The sequence below is a fragment of the Diachasmimorpha longicaudata genome, unplaced genomic scaffold (genome assembly GCF_034640455.1).
Source record: "Diachasmimorpha longicaudata isolate KC_UGA_2023 unplaced genomic scaffold, iyDiaLong2 ctg00000132.1, whole genome shotgun sequence".
NCBI classification, from domain to species: Eukaryota; Metazoa; Arthropoda; class Insecta; order Hymenoptera; family Braconidae; genus Diachasmimorpha; species Diachasmimorpha longicaudata.
Genome location: NW_026973943.1, coordinates 18,951 through 40,349, shown reverse-complemented (window position 1 = coordinate 40,349; position 21,399 = coordinate 18,951). Strand labels below are relative to the sequence as shown.

Genomic DNA, 21,399 nt, shown 5'->3' with positions numbered 1-21,399 from the left:
ATGTGGTCTTTAAGAACATGCCAAGAAGATTGGAGAGCTATATTGGGGGATGATAGAGTGAGGTCAAGGCATGAGGGGGGCGAGTTGGGGGGAGTGATTCGGGTGAGAGAGCCATCGTTCACGGGTAAGAGATTGGAGTTCGCAAGAGCTTCTAGGAGTTCAGAGCCAGGGGGACAGGAATGGGAGCTACCCCAAGCCTCTGAGTGGGAGTTGAAGTCCCTAGCTATGATGGAAGCGTGGGCATTGGCGGATTTGGAGAAAAGTTGAGACCATTTTGAGGAGTGAACTCTGGCGTGGGGGTTTTTGTAAAGAGAGAAGATAGCTAGGGGTCCATCTTTGGAGGAGATATTAATGCCAATGACGTGGAGGTTTGGGGAGATGAGGTTAAGGTTAGGAATTCGGGTGAAGCGTATAGATTCTTTGATCGCGATGGCAATGCCACCCCCCTGTTGGTTTAGAAGGTCATCTCTGTAGAGATAAAAGCCGCGGAGGGCGGTGTGAGGATGAGAGGGTTTGAGCCAGGTTTCAGAAAGGATAATGACATCATAGTTGAAGGCAATATTTTGGAGGTCACCTAGCTTTGGTCTAAGACTGCGGGCATTCCATTGCAAGATTTTGAGTCCAGGGCAGGCAGAATTAGTTGAGGTTGTAAAGTTCGCCGGGGCGGACAGGGAAGAGGAAGGGAGGTTTGAAGTGGGGGTGGTCTGCGAGAACGGTTGATATAGGTTAGAGATGTGGGCGACTTTGTTGGTGCGGCCAAAACTTTCAACTAAAGCAGCGAGTTTATGGAGGAAGAGATCGAGGAAGCTTCTAATTTGGTCAAGGACCTGAGAAAGGTCGAAAGAGGGTTGATGGGGAGGATATCTCATTTCTGTAGGAGGAGGAAGGTTGGAATAGTTAGCACCATTTGGAGAAATAAGGAGCGATAAGCGATAAAATCTGAATTAAAATTATCAAGGAACACTCGTTGTAGCACGGTAATGTATTTCTACTTTTAGTAACTGGTAGCTTCATCTCATCCAAAGAGGATAGACTAAAGTAGAGGCTCCGTTCTGGGGGTTTGAGTGACGCCAGGCACTCCACGTTACCCACGTGATTTCACCCCAGCGGAAACGGGGCACCACGAGTACACTAAAGCCGACGGAATTAAAAAAACTCCCTTCAATCTCACTAAATGATATCAAATTCGTTAGAAATTCCTCCAATTTTCTAATTGATATCGGATCACAATTAAATTTAAACAAGAGGGAAGTGGTGAACTCAAAAGCCATTATCGATTCTAATATTAAATACGAAGTAATAGGGATCGGCTCAGGTATTCTCACTACTGAAGAACAAATCGTAATTCCAATAGAAGGCCTTGAAATTAAATTTCAAGTAATTAACAATAAATTTCCCATAATACAAGATGGAATTCTCGGAATTGAGTTTTTGGAAGAACAAGAAGCCGCGATATTTCTCAGAAAAAACTATCCTAACATTCTTAGCTTTGGTGATAAAGAATTTTTTCTCGAGAGTAAACCTTTGAAATCAAAGCCTCACGTCTCCCTAGAATTACCACCTCGAACAAAACTATTGGTCAATATTCCGATCGAAAACTTACAAATGCAATCAGGATCTATGCCGAGGATAAACTCCGGGCCGAGAGTCTTTTTAGCCGAAGTTTTAGTAGAACAAAACGTAGGAATAGCAAAATCCTATGTAATCAACTGCACCACTAATCACGCCGCTCTCACTATACCCGCTGCAAAATTAGAAAACTTTGAGACTGCACCACCTGCCTCAAAAGAAGCTCCTATTAATGACACATTTAAAACACAGTCCAAAAATACTGCCAACAGAATTTCCAAATTGGTAAAATCACTAGAATTGTCAAATCTAGATGAGGAGGAAAAAACAAGTGTCCTCAAAGTTAACTTTCAATTTCGTTATCAGTTCTACTTGCCAGGTGAGAAATTAGGCTCGAGAAACTATGCAAAACATACATTGTTCACCACTGATGAAATCCCGGTCAATACAAAACCATTCCGCTTCCTCTCTATGCATAGAGAGGAAATCAGGAAACAAGTAGATAGCTTATCAGAAAATAATGTCGTATCCCCATCAACATCCCCTTACAATTCACCTGTTTGGGTAGTTCCCAAGAAAGCCAATGCTTTCGGTAAACCACGATGGCGAATGCTCATTGACTATAGAGCACTAAAGGAGAAAACAATTAGTGATGCGTACCCCCTTTCCAACATCACAGATATTCTAGATCAATTAGGCTCAGCAAAATATTTCAGTACACTAGACTTGGCCTCGGGATTTCATCAAATCCCTATGGATGTCAAATCGCGGCATAAAACGGCTTTCTCAACCCCCTTTGGATTCTTCGAATTTAATAAAATGCCTTTTGGACTCAAAACCGCTCCAGCTACATTCCAGTGCATGATGGACATGGTGCTATGAGGCCTTCAAGAAATTGAGCTTTTTGTCTACATGGACGATATCGTTGTCTATGCGACTTCCTTGGAAGAACACGCTCGTAAATTGAAATCGCTAATGGCACGTCTTCGAGACGCAGGTTTAACTCTTCAACCTGAAAAATGCCATTTCCTTCGAAAAGAATTAATTTACTTAGGTCATCAAATCACAGACCAAGGTGTAAAACCTGATCCGGGAAAAATAAAAGCTATTAAAAATTTCCCCATCCCCAAAACTAGGAAAAACATAAAACAATTGCTTGGCCTCGTCGGTTATTACAGGCGTTTCAGTAAAGATATGGCTCGAATCGCCAAACCACTCACCCGCCTGTTGAAAAAACAAAACGCTTTTGTCTGGGATAATTCAGCAAAAGATGTTTTTCAAAAACTATGCGACATCCTTTGCTCTGTACCCCTACTTCAATACCCGAAATTCACAGAACCATTTCTCGTTACAACTGATGTCTCAAATTACACGATAGGGGCTGTACTCAGTCAAGGTCCTGTAGGTAAAGACCTTCCAATTGCCTACGCGTCCAGGACTTTGAGTGAGACGGAAACGAGGTACTCTACCACTGAAAAGGAGCTTTTGGCTATCATTTTCGCAGTAGAACATTTTCCACCCTATCTATATGGCCACCAATTTACCCTTATCACGGACCATCGCCCACTGGTTTGGCTCCACAACACCAAGGACCCTACATCTAAATTAATGCGCTGGAAAATTCGCTTGAATGAATACGACCATACCACCATTTACAAGCCTGGAAAAATAAATTCCAATGCCGATGCCCTGTCCCGCAACCCTCTTGACAAATATACCTTACCTGAAACCCACACCTATTGGACGGAAAATGTAGAGTCTGAAACCTCTTATCCCAGGGATTTGAAAGGGATGCTCACCTGCGCAGGTGAGTCACCCCTTCCAAAACTCAATGAGGATGAGCTTTCAAGTGGAGAACAGGACTTTCATAATATTGAAAAATCAGTCGGTACTTTATTCCTGGTGCGCGGGATCATTGTACCTAGTTGTAATGAGATCGTGGACAAACCCTTGAAAACACATAATATAAAATCACTCATCCTTCATATCGACAATGACGACGACAGCCAATCAGCAGGGAAAAAATGAAGAAGATACATCGACTTCACTCCAGCGAGATCGCTCTGTTCCATCCTCCTGTTCGCTAACGGTGAATTCCTCCGGGTCACCGCTTCAGGAACTGGGCAGGGGAGTGAAACGTGGAGCCACTGAACGATTCGACCTGCGAGCCGTGGAAACATGCTCCAAGAAGTGGGCTCCGGACTCAGGCGGGTGTTCAGCCTCCACCGACGCAGGAAATCACCAAGAACATCCTGACAAACCTCATCAACCTACCTTGAACCCGATCTCTATTAATAGTATCAATCTAGAGTCAATTCAAAAGGACAAACCACCCGAGGGACAGACCCCTCGGCCTCGGCCTTTTTTGTTCAAGAAAAGAACAAAATGGCGAAACTATCAAAAACATGACAATTCAACGATGTATTTATCAATAAATTATTATACACAAAATAATATCTTGCCATTATTGTCTTGCCCATAATTATCGTGAATGACTCCGAGAAACAACATCGCTGTTTGAACGATGCTGTAATGGCGCGGCCTACCGTTAAGTCGTGTAACGCCACCTCGATGGCTTCATTAGCGGGGACAGTAGTTTGGCTGAGTGTCAGGGGGCTGCTCGGGGGTGAAATCGTGTCGGTAACGTGGAGAAACTGGCGTCAGTTAAACCCCCAGAACTGAGCCACTACTTTGGTCTATCCTCTTTGCAAGAGATCTCCTAGAATTTTTGGCACCTCAGCGTGTTCCGCCATATTGCATTCGTCTTCCTCCAGTATGATCCAATGTAGATCATCATTGGATCAATTAACCTATTGAATTACTTATTTATCGTGAATAATGAATTGAAAAAAAAGCATACAAAGCCAACTGGAAAATTTTCCTTTATGTTAAATTTCAGTATTTGTTGAATCTTCAGTTTTAAATGTAATAATTCATCGACTGAATTTGAAGAAACCGTTTGGAAATAATAAGCATAAAAATCAACGAAATAGCCATCACAATTGTTACATTTATTCCCTTAAAAAAAAAACGACGAAATGAAATTGCTATTTACATTCGTACGGTGCTTAGCGTTTACAATATTGAATAGAAAAACAAAATATTGTATTGATTTAGTACTTTTGTAAGATGACAAAGGGATTTACGAATGCGTGCTAGTCATCGTTTTTTCAAATATTGTATTTTAGATCTTGATTAAAAGGTAAGAAAGAATTTGTTAATTTCATACTCTAGTTTTATTCTTTCCCGCCTCCATTTTTCTCTAACACTGTGGGGACCCTAGGGTCTGCATGTCGCCATTTTCTCCCCGCCAGGCGTTCACCTAAACCTAACCTAAATCCTAAGTCCTCCACGTGCAGAACATCAATCGTATTGTGTTAGAAGTGTTGAGTATTTTTTTTCATTGAAAAATGACAAACAAGTCACTGAAACGGAAAAGGGAAATGGAAAATGTGAAGCAAGGAATACCTAAGGACGAGGGAGAAGTCCTTCCTGCTAAGAGGTCGTCAGATGAGCCACCAGTTAAAAGGGTTGGTTGTTCATGTCATTTCGATGTCATTATTGGAATATTATTCAGAAGAAGAAAAGATTGGAATTGAGTTTTTTTGTTCGATCTAAATTCATCTCTTGAGAGATCGATGGAACATTCATTAATAATGCAACAAAAACAACAGACGAGTGTATAGGATTTCTATGTAATCATACAATTTATTGTAGAGCTTATGATGCAAGTGCGTTGTCCTGATATAAAATCCAAACTGTTGACTTTCTTCCATACTCCTGATAGATACAGCAAGAGAAACGGATAATTGTCAATCGTTTATAACTCGACACCAGTGGAGTGAAAATATCATTGAAATGAAAACAAATTTTTTTATTTCAAAAACTCAAAACTGAGATCTGATGTATTCAAATTCCGTGGTTCATTCAGCAGATAACGCTGAGCGAACTAAGGTCACTCTGTTTCATCCACCTCTTTACTTCCAGGAAAAATGGACGAACCGACAAAGGGTCTTGGTCTTCGCGTCCAGAGGGATAAATCATCGAGACCGTCACTTGATGGAGGATTTGAAGTCACTCATGCCTCATCATCGAACAGAAGCTAAAATGGAAAGGCAGAAGAACCTCCAGGTGGTGAACGAGATTTGCGAAGCCAAAAATTGTAACAAGGCGGTTTTATTCGAAGGGAGGAGGAAGAGAGATCTCTACATGTGGTTTTCAAATGTCAAAAGTGGTCCCTCTGCCAAATTTTTGGTTGAGAATAGTAAGTTAATCTGGCAATTCCATATTGTCTTTTCAAATTTATTTCCTACTTCTGTCCTAATCTTTGAATTTCTATTTTCCAATGAGGTTTTGATTTTTTGCTTTTTTTTTTTTCATTTTCTCATTTTAATTCATTAACTTTTTGAAACGTTCAAATTTATTTAAACTATCAATTTTCACAGTTTACACAATGGGAGAAATGAAAGTGACAGGCAATTGCCTAAAGGGATCACGTCCAATTCTCTCCTTCGATGAGAACTTTTCAAAAAATCCTCACTACGCCCTCCTGCGAGAGTTGTTCACCCAGATATTTGGTGTGCCCAACCACCACCCCAAAAGCAAGCCCTTCTTCGACCACATCTACACATTCAGCGTCCTGGACAACAGGATATACTTCAGAAACTACCAGATCCTGACTGAAGATGGAGGATTAGCAGAAATAGGTCCCAGATTTATTTTAAATCCAGTGAAAATATTCGCCGGGAGTTTCGGGGGAGAAACCCTCTGGGACAACTACTTTTACATCTCTCCAGCGAAGTATCGTCAAGCCGTCAATAAGAAAGCTGGTGGAAAGTATATAAATAGGCTCGAGCAGAAGACGGCACAGAAGGCGCACAAGCCTGAGGTCTCGTATGCGTTTAATCCATTGGATGACATATTTAAATGAGAACCATTGGTGAAGGCCCCACTCCGGGGCAATCCCCGGACGCGCCACTCAACGCCATTTTTATGTCCCCAAATAGTTTTTTTCAATTTTTGGGTGTAGGATTCGTTTGTTGGAGTCTGACAATCACAAACGATAAAAGTAGTCTGACAATCACCGACTAACGACTGTCAAACGACCTGTCTAAATGACATAGTTAATTGTCATTAATGAGTAGCCAACGGCACACAGCGTCACGCATGGCGTCCCGAGGTACTTGTCGACGGTTTCGGTCAACGAGGAATCGACTTAGTAGAAGTTCACGTCAATATTAGTAATGATCCCGGCGGTGGGAGGCGCCACCGTCGATTCTGGCGGCCGGCGGCGACAGAAAGTTTCATATATAGATAGCGGACGGGTGATTTCCTTCTGCATCGTAATGAAAATTACAATACAAGGATGATTTTATATCAATTATTTATTTTTCCATACAAATTATAAACATGTTTTACAAATACTGTACATATACTGAATTCTATTATACTTTTAAACCTCTAAATTAATGATATATCATTTTGCTCCATTCTCATTACCTCTCCGTCACTTCAATTATTTTCATTTACTCATTAAATCAATTACTTTGATCCTCGCTTCGTTTCATTTACGATGATATAATATACAGGTAGATTTTTTTGTTATTCACGAATTTTCCGTCAATATTCTGTTTGAATTTAAGTTTCTCCGTTTCATTAAAACTTTTGCTTTTTCATTAATACTTTATGATCAAGCTCAATTCTTTGATATGGCAGTTCCAGGATATGAGGAAAAATATGAAGTGAATGAAATTGAAATTTTTAAATTTTTCGGTGTATTTAGTTTCAGCCAATTTGTTAATTACTCCAGGGACAACTTCTGCCCAGTTTCCTTTTATCGAAATGGCATTACACTCTCACAAAATATATAATAAAAAATACACTCAGGTAAGCCTAAAAAAAAAAAAAAAATTAACGCAAGTGGTTTACTATCGTTGGATGCTTCTTAAAAAAAGGAAACACAAATGTATTACTTTCTTTTCCACGTTGAGATAATCAAAAACCAAAGTTTCTTATGATAGAAAAAAAAGGTGAATTGGAACTTGAACAATGTTTCATGGTCGTTAAACATCATTATTTACATAGTTTCTTATTCCTTTTCAATAAAGTCTGACTGCACTATTAGATCGTCTCATGTATACAATTCGAGATTGTGATTTTTCAAAATATTTCTTTTTCTTTCGACTCTAAATTACACTTTTATTTGCATCTCTGTCCAGTTTTTTAATTCAATTTCGATATCATCAATATAGAGTGAGAGAGTACTATTTTCTATCTTCACAGAAGACATAGATAAATATATATTTTCATAAACTTTTTTTTCTTATAAATGTAATTCACTTATTTTTTTAAATCATTACCCATTACTGTTAATAATATTCGTCTCGGTGCTCATTCACATTTTCATTTTCATGTACTTCTGCCATCGATTATCGTCGAATTACAATGAAAGATGGAAGATGTTTTTTTTATCATCAACATTTTTTATACTAATTTTTACAATCGTCTAAATACCAGTGAGAACTCTAAATTTTTTCAATATATTTCATATAGACAATTTTTTTTCAACTCCAGTGACATTTCAACGATTGTAGTTTGAACTGAAATAATTTTTTAATTTTTCAAATGATTAATTTTTTGTATAAAAAATAGCTGCACTCAATTGATACGAAAAATATAACAATAACTAAGAAGTACAAAAGCTGACAATTTATCATTCTTCAATCGTAATTTAATTAATTATCGATCAAATAAAAATTGTCCTTTCTTATTCAGGCGAATGGAAAACAACCATTGAAGACAAATAATTGCAATAATTCACTCTATCATCGTCTGGCCCTGAATAAAAAAGAATCTATTTTCTGATTAAAGAGAGATCAAAATACATTGCCACTTGTTTCATAAAAGTTAGTTTACAGTAACAATACAATAATTAATCTTAATGTATTCCTAAAAGTATATGTCCTGATAAGGTTTCCACTTCGAACTATCCTTGTGCTTTTCTACCAGGAGAGCAATAGCCAGGGCGACTTGTGGCATGTTTTGATTAATTGGTCATTCATGATGGAAGATAGTTCTGGAGCAGCAGTCTCAATACTAAAAATGACTTCTCTAGGAATCTCCCATACCAGTTCATTCGCATGATAATCTTTGTCAGCTCTGATCCCAAGGTCCTGCGAAGCCTGCAAATTCAGTGATGCTGACACCTTCAATTTTCGCTCCATGACTTTGCAACCACTCGACAAACTGCTGTATCGCTGATGCACGTGGTGTTGTTGGCGTTGTCTTCATCTCTTCGAGGCGCTGAATCTTTTCCATAAATCGAGAAAATTTCCAGATAACTTTCCCATAGTCTCGTGGTGTATGTAGGATCGTTGCATACTTGAAATTCAACAAATGGTTAATGAGAATAGCAGTACAATGAGCGTGGAGAGCATTGTCACAAGATCTTAGGGATGAGAAACTTTGCCAAGAGATGTAAAAAACTAATAAACTCAAATTTTCTGGGAGACAAGTTTTCTCCATTGATTCATCTAAATGTCTTCGACCTCTCTCAATGATTGAACTATTAAAAATACTGATAGAGTAAACAATTGGCACTTTAGAATAGTCACATCTGAGTAACCTTTCCCAATGCTGATTAACCTCCCTGCGATTAATTTGCTGAATTGTCTTTGCTGATGAAAGATTACTTCGAAGAGACCGATGGCATTTCTTTCTACCCATTTCAGATACAATGGTTAGACTGATTTGTGGATAGATTTTAAGTAGTTGTGAATGAGGAAGGCAACTTTGGTGCTTGGGTGAGAGATGAGCTTTAGGATGTTGAATGAGGAAATTTTTAACTTTTTCAGGGCTTTCACAAAGGGGGTGTGTTCAGAACCAGAAAATATGTGATAGGGTTTCGGGAAGGTGACATTTACAGAGTGGAGAGTTGACTATATTTTTGCGGAAGAGGCTGTCGTTGAGGTTGAAATGGTTGGATCTCATTCTAGAGATTGAGGAGATTTGGGGTCTGTCAATACCTAAGGAGTGGAACCAGGGGGGTGGGTGAAAACCTTTGTAGAAGTGTTTAAAGTAGAGGGAGCCTTTACGGATGCTTTGGGTTCTGAGGAGTTTGGCGGTTTTGGCTTTCAGGCTCCTCGAGAAAGATTCTCTGAAGTCAGAGTGGGGGATGCAGGTGTTATGAAAGATGCCGTTGGTAGTGGCCTCTTTGGCGTGACGATCAGCTAATTCATTGCCTGGGATTCCCGCGTGGGAGGGAATCCAGATGAGAGAGATGTGGTATCCATTGAGGGAGAGATTTGAGTAGAGTTTGAGGATTTCATAGACTATGTGAGAGGAAGATTTTTGGTTTGAAAGATGGGATAGGGCTGTCAGAACGCTGAGGGAGTCTGAGAGGATAACGGAGCATTCGATTTTAAGGGAATCAATGGTTTGGAGGGAAGTTAATAAGGCTAGGGCTTTCGCTGTAAAAATCGAGGCATAAGAAGTTATCTTGTGTTTGATGACGGTATCTTTAGAGGGGACAACGACTGCAAAGGCCACATAGGAGCCCTCACGTGTTTTCGACCCATCAGTGTAAATTTGAGTGTGGAGGTCAAAATTGTTCTTAGATAACTCATCAGACAGGGTGGTAGTTATGTTTTTGGCATTCTTTAAAGAATGGCCAATGGAAGTGTTGATTAGAGGCGGGGAATTGATGAGAGAGAACGGAAATTGGTAAGGGTTAGCTAGGGAGTGGGAGTGAATTCGGTGCTTGTGCTGTAAGAGTTTGGTGTACGAGCGGTAAATGGGGAAATCAGTTTTTATGTTATGGATGTTGGAGTTTTTCCTAGAAAGAATCGAGTGTAGGGAGGCGAGCATGTCGAGAGCAGGATGGAGTGATTGGGAGAAACATTTAGCCATATACCTATTCGAAAGTTGGGAAATGACGTAGATTTAGAGGGGGTTCAGCAGCTTCAGCAAGGATAACGTTCGTGGGGGTAGAATTTCTAAGACCAATAGCAAAACGGAGGGCTTTGTATTGAAGCTTGTTGAGTTTGTCGAAGTGAGAGAAGTTTGAGTACCGAAGAATGTGACTGTCATATTCTATGGAGCTCCGAATTAGACCTCTGTAGAAGGTGATGAGATTATTGGGGTGTGCCCGATACCAGGTTTTTCTGAGGGATTTGATGAGTGAAATAACTTTGGTACATTTACTGGTTAAGGCTGAGATGTGAGGGGAGAAGGAGAACCGGAAATCCAAGGTGACCCCAAGAAATTTGGTGGTTTCTTTGGCTTGAATGAGAGTGTCGTTGATAGAGATGTGGTGGTCGGAAGGGATGAAGTGTTTTTTAGAAAAGATGATTAGGTGAGATTTTTCAGGGGAGATTTCAAGGTTTCTGGCAGATTGATGATTGGCTATGGAATTGGTTGCTTCTTCTACAGATTCCAAACAAGAGGAGAGGTTGGAGTTGCGAGAAAAGATTACGAGGTCGTCGGCGAAGGCGATAGATTCAGCCTGGAACTGGTGAAGTTGGGGTAGGAAAGAAGTATAAATGTTAAATAGGGTAGGGGCCGTTGAGCTCACCTTGTGTCACGAAGTAGAGTTGGCGGAAAGCTAGTAGGAAGTAGACGAAGTCAGCTAATTTTTGGGGTATTCCTATACAGGCTAGGTCATTGTATAAAGTGAGGGGGTTGACGTTGTCAAATGCTCCCTTTATGTCGATGAAGACACATGCAGTGAATTGGTTGGATGCGAAAACTGTAAGGATTTCGGTGCTTAAGATAGAGAGGTTGTCAGCGCAGGATCGGAGTTTTCTGAAACCGAAGTGATTATTGGGCAGAACTTGTTCAGTTTCTAGCCACCACATGAGGCGGTTGGCTATTAATTTTCCGAGAAGTTTCACGGTGCAGGAAGCAAGGGATATGGAACGAAATTTGCCCGGGGTATTTTTGGGGAGAAGGAATACTAACAATTTTGTCCAAGAATCTGGAAATTGGCCGGAGTTAAGGAGGGAGTTGAAGATGTCTAGAAGACAGTTTTTGTAGGAGTTAGGGATTTTTTACAAAAGAAACTAGTCGATTTTATCCAGGCCTGGAAAAGAGGTGTTTTTAGTAGCGGAGAGAGCATGTTTGAGTTCATGTGGGCTGAACTCTTTTTGAAGAAAGGTGTTGCTTTGGAAGGGGGGCGGGGGGGGGGGATGTAGTTGGGCGGGAGTTTGGGACAGAAGTCGAAGATGAAATGCCGCATTTGATCGGCAGATTCATTGTCTTGATGAGGAAAATTTGTGGAGGTGTATGCCTTGCGGTTTTTGAACTACTTGATTTTTTGCCAGACTAGGTTAATGGGGGTGTCTCTACTTAGGGATTCACAAAATGTGGACCAGCCTTTTAATTTTTCTTTTCTGAGGGTGAGTTTGGTAAGGGCAGATTGGTTTTTCATCGCAATGTAGTGGTCTAGACAAATGGCTTTTCTGAAAAGGGATGTGTCCTTCCTTCTGAGGGTGACGGCATGTGAGCAGTTTTCGTTCCACCAGGGAGCTGGGGGAGAGGATCTGCGGTTACTTTTGTTGAAGTATTTAGACGAGTCCTTGGGTTTTGGAGACGAGACTTGGATTGCTAACATAATGACGTCAATTAAGGATTCGTATTTGAGTTGGGGGACATGGAATTTGGAGTATTGTTAATGAGGTTTTCATTAGCTTCACGGTAGTCTTGGAAGGCATCCTAATCTACCTTGGAGTGGTTGATTTTGTAGGAAAAACGTTTGAATTTGTCGGGAGGAACGTTCAGAAGAGTGGCAATGGGGTAGTGGTCGCTACCCATGTGGTCTTTAAGAACATGCCAAGAAGATTGGAGAGCTATATTGGGGGATGATAGAGTGAGGTCAAGGCATGAGGGGGGCGAGTTGGGGGGAGTGATTCGGGTGAGAGAGCCATCGTTCACGGGTAAGAGATTGGAGTTCGCAAGAGCTTCTAGGAGTTCAGAGCCAGGGGGACAGGAATGGGAGCTACCCCAAGCCTCTGAGTGGGAGTTGAAGTCCCTAGCTATGATGGAAGCGTGGGCATTGGCGGATTTGGAGAAAAGTTGAGACCATTTTGAGGAGTGAACTCTGGCGTGGGGGTTTTTGTAAAGAGAGAAGATAGCTAGGGGTCCATCTTTGGAGGAGATATTAATGCCAATGACGTGGAGGTTTGGGGAGATGAGGTTAAGGTTAGGAATTCGGGTGAAGCGTATAGATTCTTTGATCGCGATGGCAATGCCACCCCCCTGTTGGTTTAGAAGGTCATCTCTGTAGAGATAAAAGCCGCGGAGGGCGGTGTGAGGATGAGAGGGTTTGAGCCAGGTTTCAGAAAGGATAATGACATCATAGTTGAAGGCAATATTTTGGAGGTCACCTAGCTTTGGTCTAAGACTGCGGGCATTCCATTGCAAGATTTTGAGTCCAGGGCAGGCAGAATTAGTTGAGGTTGTAAAGTTCGCCGGGGCGGACAGGGAAGAGGAAGGGAGGTTTGAAGTGGGGGTGGTCTGCGAGAACGGTTGATATAGGTTAGAGATGTGGGCGACTTTGTTGGTGCGGCCAAAACTTTCAACTAAAGCAGCGAGTTTATGGAGGAAGAGATCGAGGAAGCTTCTAATTTGGTCAAGGACCTGAGAAAGGTCGAAAGAGGGTTGATGGGGAGGATATCTCATTTCTGTAGGAGGAGGAAGGTTGGAATAGTTAGCACCATTTGGAGAAATAAGGAGCGATAAGCGATAAAATCTGAATTAAAATTATCAAGGAACACTCGTTGTAGCACTGTAATGTATTTCTACTTTTAGTAACTGGTAGCTTCATCTCATCCAAAGAGGATAGACTAAAGTAGAGGCTCCGTTCTGGGGGTTTGAGTGACGCCAGGCACTCCACGTTACCCACGTGATTTCACCCCAGCGGAAACGGGGCACCACGAGTACACTAAAGCCGACGGAATTAAAAAAACTCCCTTCAATCTCACTAAATGATATCAAATTCGTTAGAAATTCCTCCAATTTTCTAATTGATATCGGATCACAATTAAATTTAAACAAGAGGGAAGTGGTGAACTCAAAAGCCATTATCGATTCTAATATTAAATACGAAGTAATAGGGATCGGCTCAGGTATTCTCACTACTGAAGAACAAATCGTAATTCCAATAGAAGGCCTTGAAATTAAATTTCAAGTAATTAACAATAAATTTCCCATAATACAAGATGGAATTCTCGGAATTGAGTTTTTGGAAGAACAAGAAGCCGCGATATTTCTCAGAAAAAACTATCCTAACATTCTTAGCTTTGGTGATAAAGAATTTTTTCTCGAGAGTAAACCTTTGAAATCAAAGCCTCACGTCTCCCTAGAATTACCACCTCGAACAAAACTATTGGTCAATATTCCGATCGAAAACTTACAAATGCAATCAGGATCTATGCCGAGGATAAACTCCGGGCCGAGAGTCTTTTTAGCCGAAGTTTTAGTAGAACAAAACGTAGGAATAGCAAAATCCTATGTAATCAACTGCACCACTAATCACGCCGCTCTCACTATACCCGCTGCAAAATTAGAAAACTTTGAGACTGCACCACCTGCCTCAAAAGAAGCTCCTATTAATGACACATTTAAAACACAGTCCAAAAATACTGCCAACAGAATTTCCAAATTGGTAAAATCACTAGAATTGTCAAATCTAGATGAGGAGGAAAAAACAAGTGTCCTCAAAGTTAACTTTCAATTTCGTTATCAGTTCTACTTGCCAGGTGAGAAATTAGGCTCGAGAAACTATGCAAAACATACATTGTTCACCACTGATGAAATCCCGGTCAATACAAAACCATTCCGCTTCCTCTCTATGCATAGAGAGGAAATCAGGAAACAAGTAGATAGCTTATCAGAAAATAATGTCGTATCCCCATCAACATCCCCTTACAATTCACCTGTTTGGGTAGTTCCCAAGAAAGCCAATGCTTTCGGTAAACCACGATGGCGAATGCTCATTGACTATAGAGCACTAAAGGAGAAAACAATTAGTGATGCGTACCCCCTTTCCAACATCACAGATATTCTAGATCAATTAGGCTCAGCAAAATATTTCAGTACACTAGACTTGGCCTCGGGATTTCATCAAATCCCTATGGATGTCAAATCGCGGCATAAAACGGCTTTCTCAACCCCCTTTGGATTCTTCGAATTTAATAAAATGCCTTTTGGACTCAAAACCGCTCCAGCTACATTCCAGTGCATGATGGACATGGTGCTATGAGGCCTTCAAGAAATTGAGCTTTTTGTCTACATGGACGATATCGTTGTCTATGCGACTTCCTTGGAAGAACACGCTCGTAAATTGAAATCGCTAATGGCACGTCTTCGAGACGCAGGTTTAACTCTTCAACCTGAAAAATGCCATTTCCTTCGAAAAGAATTAATTTACTTAGGTCATCAAATCACAGACCAAGGTGTAAAACCTGATCCGGGAAAAATAAAAGCTATTAAAAATTTCCCCATCCCCAAAACTAGGAAAAACATAAAACAATTGCTTGGCCTCGTCGGTTATTACAGGCGTTTCAGTAAAGATATGGCTCGAATCGCCAAACCACTCACCCGCCTGTTGAAAAAACAAAACGCTTTTGTCTGGGATAATTCAGCAAAAGATGTTTTTCAAAAACTATGCGACATCCTTTGCTCTGTACCCCTACTTCAATACCCGAAATTCACAGAACCATTTCTCGTTACAACTGATGTCTCAAATTACACGATAGGGGCTGTACTCAGTCAAGGTCCTGTAGGTAAAGACCTTCCAATTGCCTACGCGTCCAGGACTTTGAGTGAGACGGAAACGAGGTACTCTACCACTGAAAAGGAGCTTTTGGCTATCATTTTCGCAGTAGAACATTTTCCACCCTATCTATATGGCCACCAATTTACCCTTATCACGGACCATCGCCCACTGGTTTGGCTCCACAACACCAAGGACCCTACATCTAAATTAATGCGCTGGAAAATTCGCTTGAATGAATACGACCATACCACCATTTACAAGCCTGGAAAAATAAATTCCAATGCCGATGCCCTGTCCCGCAACCCTCTTGACAAATATACCTTACCTGAAACCCACACCTATTGGACGGAAAATGTAGAGTCTGAAACCTCTTATCCCAGGGATTTGAAAGGGATGCTCACCTGCGCAGGTGAGTCACCCCTTCCAAAACTCAATGAGGATGAGCTTTCAAGTGGAGAACAGGACTTTCATAATATTGAAAAATCAGTCGGTACTTTATTCCTGGTGCGCGGGATCATTGTACCTAGTTGTAATGAGATCGTGGACAAACCCTTGAAAACACATAATATAAAATCACTCATCCTTCATATCGACAATGACGACGACAGCCAATCAGCAGGGAAAAAATGAAGAAGATACATCGACTTCACTCCAGCGAGATCGCTCTGTTCCATCCTCCTGTTCGCTAACGGTGAATTCCTCCGGGTCACCGCTTCAGGAACTGGGCAGGGGAGTGAAACGTGGAGCCACTGAACGATTCGACCTGCGAGCCGTGGAAACATGCTCCAAGAAGTGGGCTCCGGACTCAGGCGGGTGTTCAGCCTCCACCGACGCAGGAAATCACCAAGAACATCCTGACAAACCTCATCAACCTACCTTGAACCCGATCTCTATTAATAGTATCAATCTAGAGTCAATTCAAAAGGACAAACCACCCGAGGGACAGACCCCTCGGCCTCGGCCTTTTTTGTTCAAGAAAAGAACAAAATGGCGAAACTATCAAAAACATGACAATTCAACGATGTATTTATCAATAAATTATTATACACAAAATAATATCTTGCCATTATTGTCTTGCCCATAATTATCGTGAATGACTCCGAGAAACAACATCGCTGTTTGAACGATGCTGTAATGGCGCGGCCTACCGTTAAGTCGTGTAACGCCACCTCGATGGCTTCATTAGCGGGGACAGTAGTTTGGCTGAGTGTCAGGGGGCTGCTCGGGGGTGAAATCGTGTCGGTAACGTGGAGAAACTGGCGTCAGTTAAACCCCCAGAACTGAGCCACTACTTTGGTCTATCCTCTTTGCAAGAGATCTCCTAGAATTTTTGGCACCTCAGCGTGTTCCGCCATATTGCATTCGTCTTCCTCCAGTATGATCCAATGTAGATCATCATTGGATCAATTAACCTATTGAATTACTTATTTATCGTGAATAATGAATTGAAAAAAAAGCATACAAAGCCAACTGGAAAATTTTCCTTTATGTTAAATTTCAGTATTTGTTGAATCTTCAGTTTTAAATGTAATAATTCATCGACTGAATTTGAAGAAACCGTTTGGAAATAATAAGCATAAAAATCAACGAAATAGCCATCACAATTGTTACATTTATTCCCTTAAAAAAAAAACGACGAAATGAAATTGCTATTTACATTCGTACGGTGCTTAGCGTTTACAATATTGAATAGAAAAACAAAATATTGTATTGATTTAGTACTTTTGTAAGATGACAAAGGGATTTACGAATGCGTGCTAGTCATCGTTTTTTCAAATATTGTATTTTAGATCTTGATTAAAAGGTAAGAAAGAATTTGTTAATTTCATACTCTAGTTTTATTCTTTCCCGCCTCCATTTTTCTCTAACACTGTGGGGACCCTAGGGTCTGCATGTCGCCATTTTCTCCCCGCCAGGCGTTCACCTAAACCTAACCTAAATCCTAAGTCCTCCACGTGCAGAACATCAATCGTATTGTGTTAGAAGTGTTGAGTATTTTTTTTCATTGAAAAATGACAAACAAGTCACTGAAACGGAAAAGGGAAATGGAAAATGTGAAGCAAGGAATACCTAAGGACGAGGGAGAAGTCCTTCCTGCTAAGAGGTCGTCAGATGAGCCACCAGTTAAAAGGGTTGGTTGTTCATGTCATTTCGATGTCATTATTGGAATATTATTCAGAAGAAGAAAAGATTGGAATTGAGTTTTTTTGTTCGATCTAAATTCATCTCTTGAGAGATCGATGGAACATTCATTAATAATGCAACAAAAACAACAGACGAGTGTATAGGATTTCTATGTAATCATACAATTTATTGTAGAGCTTATGATGCAAGTGCGTTGTCCTGATATAAAATCCAAACTGTTGACTTTCTTCCATACTCCTGATAGATACAGCAAGAGAAACGGATAATTGTCAATCGTTTATAACTCGACACCAGTGGAGTGAAAATATCATTGAAATGAAAACAAATTTTTTTATTTCAAAAACTCAAAACTGAGATCTGATGTATTCAAATTCCGTGGTTCATTCAGCAGATAACGCTGAGCGAACTAAGGTCACTCTGTTTCATCCACCTCTTTACTTCCAGGAAAAATGGACGAACCGACAAAGGGTCTTGGTCTTCGCGTCCAGAGGGATAAATCATCGAGACCGTCACTTGATGGAGGATTTGAAGTCACTCATGCCTCATCATCGAACAGAAGCTAAAATGGAAAGGCAGAAGAACCTCCAGGTGGTGAACGAGATTTGCGAAGCCAAAAATTGTAACAAGGCGGTTTTATTCGAAGGGAGGAGGAAGAGAGATCTCTACATGTGGTTTTCAAATGTCAAAAGTGGTCCCTCTGCCAAATTTTTGGTTGAGAATAGTAAGTTAATCTGGCAATTCCATATTGTCTTTTCAAATTTATTTCCTACTTCTGTCCTAATCTTTGAATTTCTATTTTCCAATGAGGTTTTGATTTTTTGCTTTTTTTTTTTTCATTTTCTCATTTTAATTCATTAACTTTTTGAAACGTTCAAATTTATTTAAACTATCAATTTTCACAGTTTACACAATGGGAGAAATGAAAGTGACAGGCAATTGCCTAAAGGGATCACGTCCAATTCTCTCCTTCGATGAGAACTTTTCAAAAAATCCTCACTACGCCCTCCTGCGAGAGTTGTTCACCCAGATATTTGGTGTGCCCAACCACCACCCCAAAAGCAAGCCCTTCTTCGACCACATCTACACATTCAGCGTCCTGGACAACAGGATATACTTCAGAAACTACCAGATCCTGACTGAAGATGGAGGATTAGCAGAAATAGGTCCCAGATTTATTTTAAATCCAGTGAAAATATTCGCCGGGAGTTTCGGGGGAGAAACCCTCTGGGACAACTACTTTTACATCTCTCCAGCGAAGTATCGTCAAGCCGTCAATAAGAAAGCTGGTGGAAAGTATATAAATAGACTCGAGCAGAAGACGGCACAGAAGGCGCACAAGCCTGAGGTCTCGTATGCGTTTAATCCATTGGATGACATATTTAAATGAGAACCATTGGTGAAGGCCCCACTCCGGGGCAATCCCCGGACGCGCCACTCAACGCCATTTTTATGTCCCCAAATAGTTTTTTTCAATTTTTGGGTGTAGGATTCGTTTGTTGGAGTCTGACAATCACAAACGATAAAAGTAGTCTGACAATCACCGACTAACGACTGTCAAACGACCTGTCTAAATGACATAGTTAATTGTCATTAATGAGTAGCCAACGGCACACAGCGTCACGCATGGCGTCCCGAGGTACTTGTCGACGGTTTCGGTCAACGAGGAATCGACTTAGTAGAAGTTCACGTCAATATTAGTAATGATCCCGGCGGTGGGAGGCGCCACCGTCGATTCTGGCGGCCGGCGGCGACAGAAAGTTTCATATATAGATAGCGGACGGGTGATTTCCTTCTGCATCGTAATGAAAATTACAATACAAGGATGATTTTATATCAATTATTTATTTTTCCATACAAATTATAAACATGTTTTACAAATACTGTACATATACTGAATTCTATTATACTTTTAAACCTCTAAATTAATGATATATCATTTTGCTCCATTCTCATTACCTCTCCGTCACTTCAATTATTTTCATTTACTCATTAAATCAATTACTTTGATCCTCGCTTCGTTTCATTTACGATGATATAATATACAGGTAGATTTTTTTGTTATTCACGAATTTTCCGTCAATATTCTGTTTGAATTTAAGTTTCTCCGTTTCATTAAAACTTTTGCTTTTTCATTAATACTTTATGATCAAGCTCAATTCTTTGATATGGCAGTTCCAGGATATGAGGAAAAATATGAAGTGAATGAAATTGAAATTTTTAAATTTTTCGGTGTATTTAGTTTCAGCCAATTTGTTAATTACTCCAGGGACAACTTCTGCCCAGTTTCCTTTTATCGAAATGGCATTACACTCTCACAAAATATATAATAAAAAATACACTCAGGTAAGCCTAAAAAAAAAAAAAAAATTAACGCAAGTGGTTTACTATCGTTGGATGCTTCTTAAAAAAAGGAAACACAAATGTATTACTTTCTTTTCCACGTTGAGATAATCAAAAACCAAAGTTTCTTATGATAGAAAAAAAAGGTGAATTGGAACTTGAACAATGTTTCATGGTCGTTAAACATCATTATTTACATAGTTTCTTATTCCTTTTCAATAAAGTCTGACTGCACTATTAGATCGTCTCATGTATACAATTCGAGATTGTGATTTTTCAAAATATTTCTTTTTCTTTCGACTCTAAATTACACTTTTATTTGCATCTCTGTCCAGTTTTTTAATTCAATTTCGATATCATCAATATAGAGTGAGAGAGTACTATTTTCTATCTTCACAGAAGACATAGATAAATATATATTTTCATAAACTTTTTTTTCTTATAAATGTAATTCACTTATTTTTTTAAATCATTACCCATTACTGTTAATAATATTCGTCTCGGTGCTCATTCACATTTTCATTTTCATGTACTTCTGCCATCGATTATCGTCGAATTACAATGAAAGATGGAAGATGTTTTTTTTATCATCAACATTTTTTATACTAATTTTTACAATCGTCTAAATACCAGTGAGAACTCTAAATTTTTTCAATATATTTCATATAGACAATTTTTTTTCAACTCCAGTGACATTTCAACGATTGTAGTTTGAACTGAAATAATTTTTTAATTTTTCAAATGATTAATTTTTTGTATAAAAAATAGCTGCACTCAATTGATACGAAAAATATAACAATAACTAAGAAGTACAAAAGCTGACAATTTATCATTCTTCAATCGTAATTTAATTAATTATCGATCAAATAAAAATTGTCCTTTCTTATTCAGGCGAATGGAAAACAACCATTGAAGACAAATAATTGCAATAATTCACTCTATCATCGTCTGGCCCTGAATAAAAAAGAATCTATTTTCTGATTAAAGAGAGATCAAAATACATTGCCACTTGTTTCATAAAAGTTAGTTTACAGTAACAATACAATAATTAATCTTAATGTATTCCTAAAAGTATATGTCCTGATAAGGTTTCCACTTCGAACTATCCTTGTGCTTTTCTACCAGGAGAGCAATAGCCAGGGCGACTTGTGGCATGTTTTGATTAATTGGTCATTCATGATGGAAGATAGTTCTGGAGCAGCAGTCTCAATACTAAAAATGACTTCTCTAGGAATCTCCCATACCAGTTCATTCGCATGATAATCTTTGTCAGCTCTGATCCCAAGGTCCTGCGAAGCCTGCAAATTCAGTGATGCTGACACCTTCAATTTTCGCTCCATGACTTTGCAACCACTCGACAAACTGCTGTATCGCTGATGCACGTGGTGTTGTTGGCGTTGTCTTCATCTCTTCGAGGCGCTGAATCTTTTCCATAAATCGAGAAAATTTCCAGATAACTTTCCCATAGTCTCGTGGTGTATGTAGGATCGTTGCATACTTGAAATTCAACAAATGGTTAATGAGAATAGCAGTACAATGAGCGTGGAGAGCATTGTCACAAGATCTTAGGG

General features: G+C 39.8%; 2 protein-coding genes across 2 annotated transcripts; both read left to right on the top strand.

Annotated features, from left to right (window-relative positions):
• Positions 1–4,886: 4,886 nt before the first annotated feature.
• On the top strand, positions 4,887–7,034 carry LOC135171968 (ribosome biogenesis protein BRX1 homolog). Its single transcript, XM_064138380.1, has 3 exons — positions 4,887–5,099; positions 5,557–5,833; positions 6,015–7,034. Exons 1-3 carry the CDS (start codon positions 4,980–4,982, stop codon positions 6,497–6,499), a joined length of 882 nt encoding a protein of 293 aa, XP_063994450.1. The 5' UTR covers positions 4,887–4,979; the 3' UTR covers positions 6,500–7,034.
• A 10,229-nt stretch (positions 7,035–17,263) lies between these two features.
• LOC135171965 (ribosome biogenesis protein BRX1 homolog) lies at positions 17,264–19,410 on the top strand. Its single transcript, XM_064138378.1, has 3 exons — positions 17,264–17,475; positions 17,933–18,209; positions 18,391–19,410. Exons 1-3 carry the CDS (start codon positions 17,356–17,358, stop codon positions 18,873–18,875), a joined length of 882 nt encoding a protein of 293 aa, XP_063994448.1. The 5' UTR covers positions 17,264–17,355; the 3' UTR covers positions 18,876–19,410.
• The last annotated feature ends 1,989 nt before the right edge of the window (positions 19,411–21,399 follow it).

Excerpts from the sequence above, each read along its gene's own strand:
- LOC135171965 (XM_064138378.1), top strand. The coding sequence starts at position 17,356 with ATGACAAACAAGTCACTGAAACGGAAAAGGGAAATGGAAAATGTGAAG. Across the intron at positions 17,476-17,932 it reads ATGAGCCACCAGTTAAAAGG|GAAAAATGGACGAACCGACA; the intron begins GTTGGTTGTTCA and ends CTTTACTTCCAG. Across the intron at positions 18,210-18,390 it reads CAAATTTTTGGTTGAGAATA|TTTACACAATGGGAGAAATG; the intron begins GTAAGTTAATCT and ends CAATTTTCACAG.
- LOC135171968 (XM_064138380.1), top strand. The coding sequence starts at position 4,980 with ATGACAAACAAGTCACTGAAACGGAAAAGGGAAATGGAAAATGTGAAG. Across the intron at positions 5,100-5,556 it reads ATGAGCCACCAGTTAAAAGG|GAAAAATGGACGAACCGACA; the intron begins GTTGGTTGTTCA and ends CTTTACTTCCAG. Across the intron at positions 5,834-6,014 it reads CAAATTTTTGGTTGAGAATA|TTTACACAATGGGAGAAATG; the intron begins GTAAGTTAATCT and ends CAATTTTCACAG.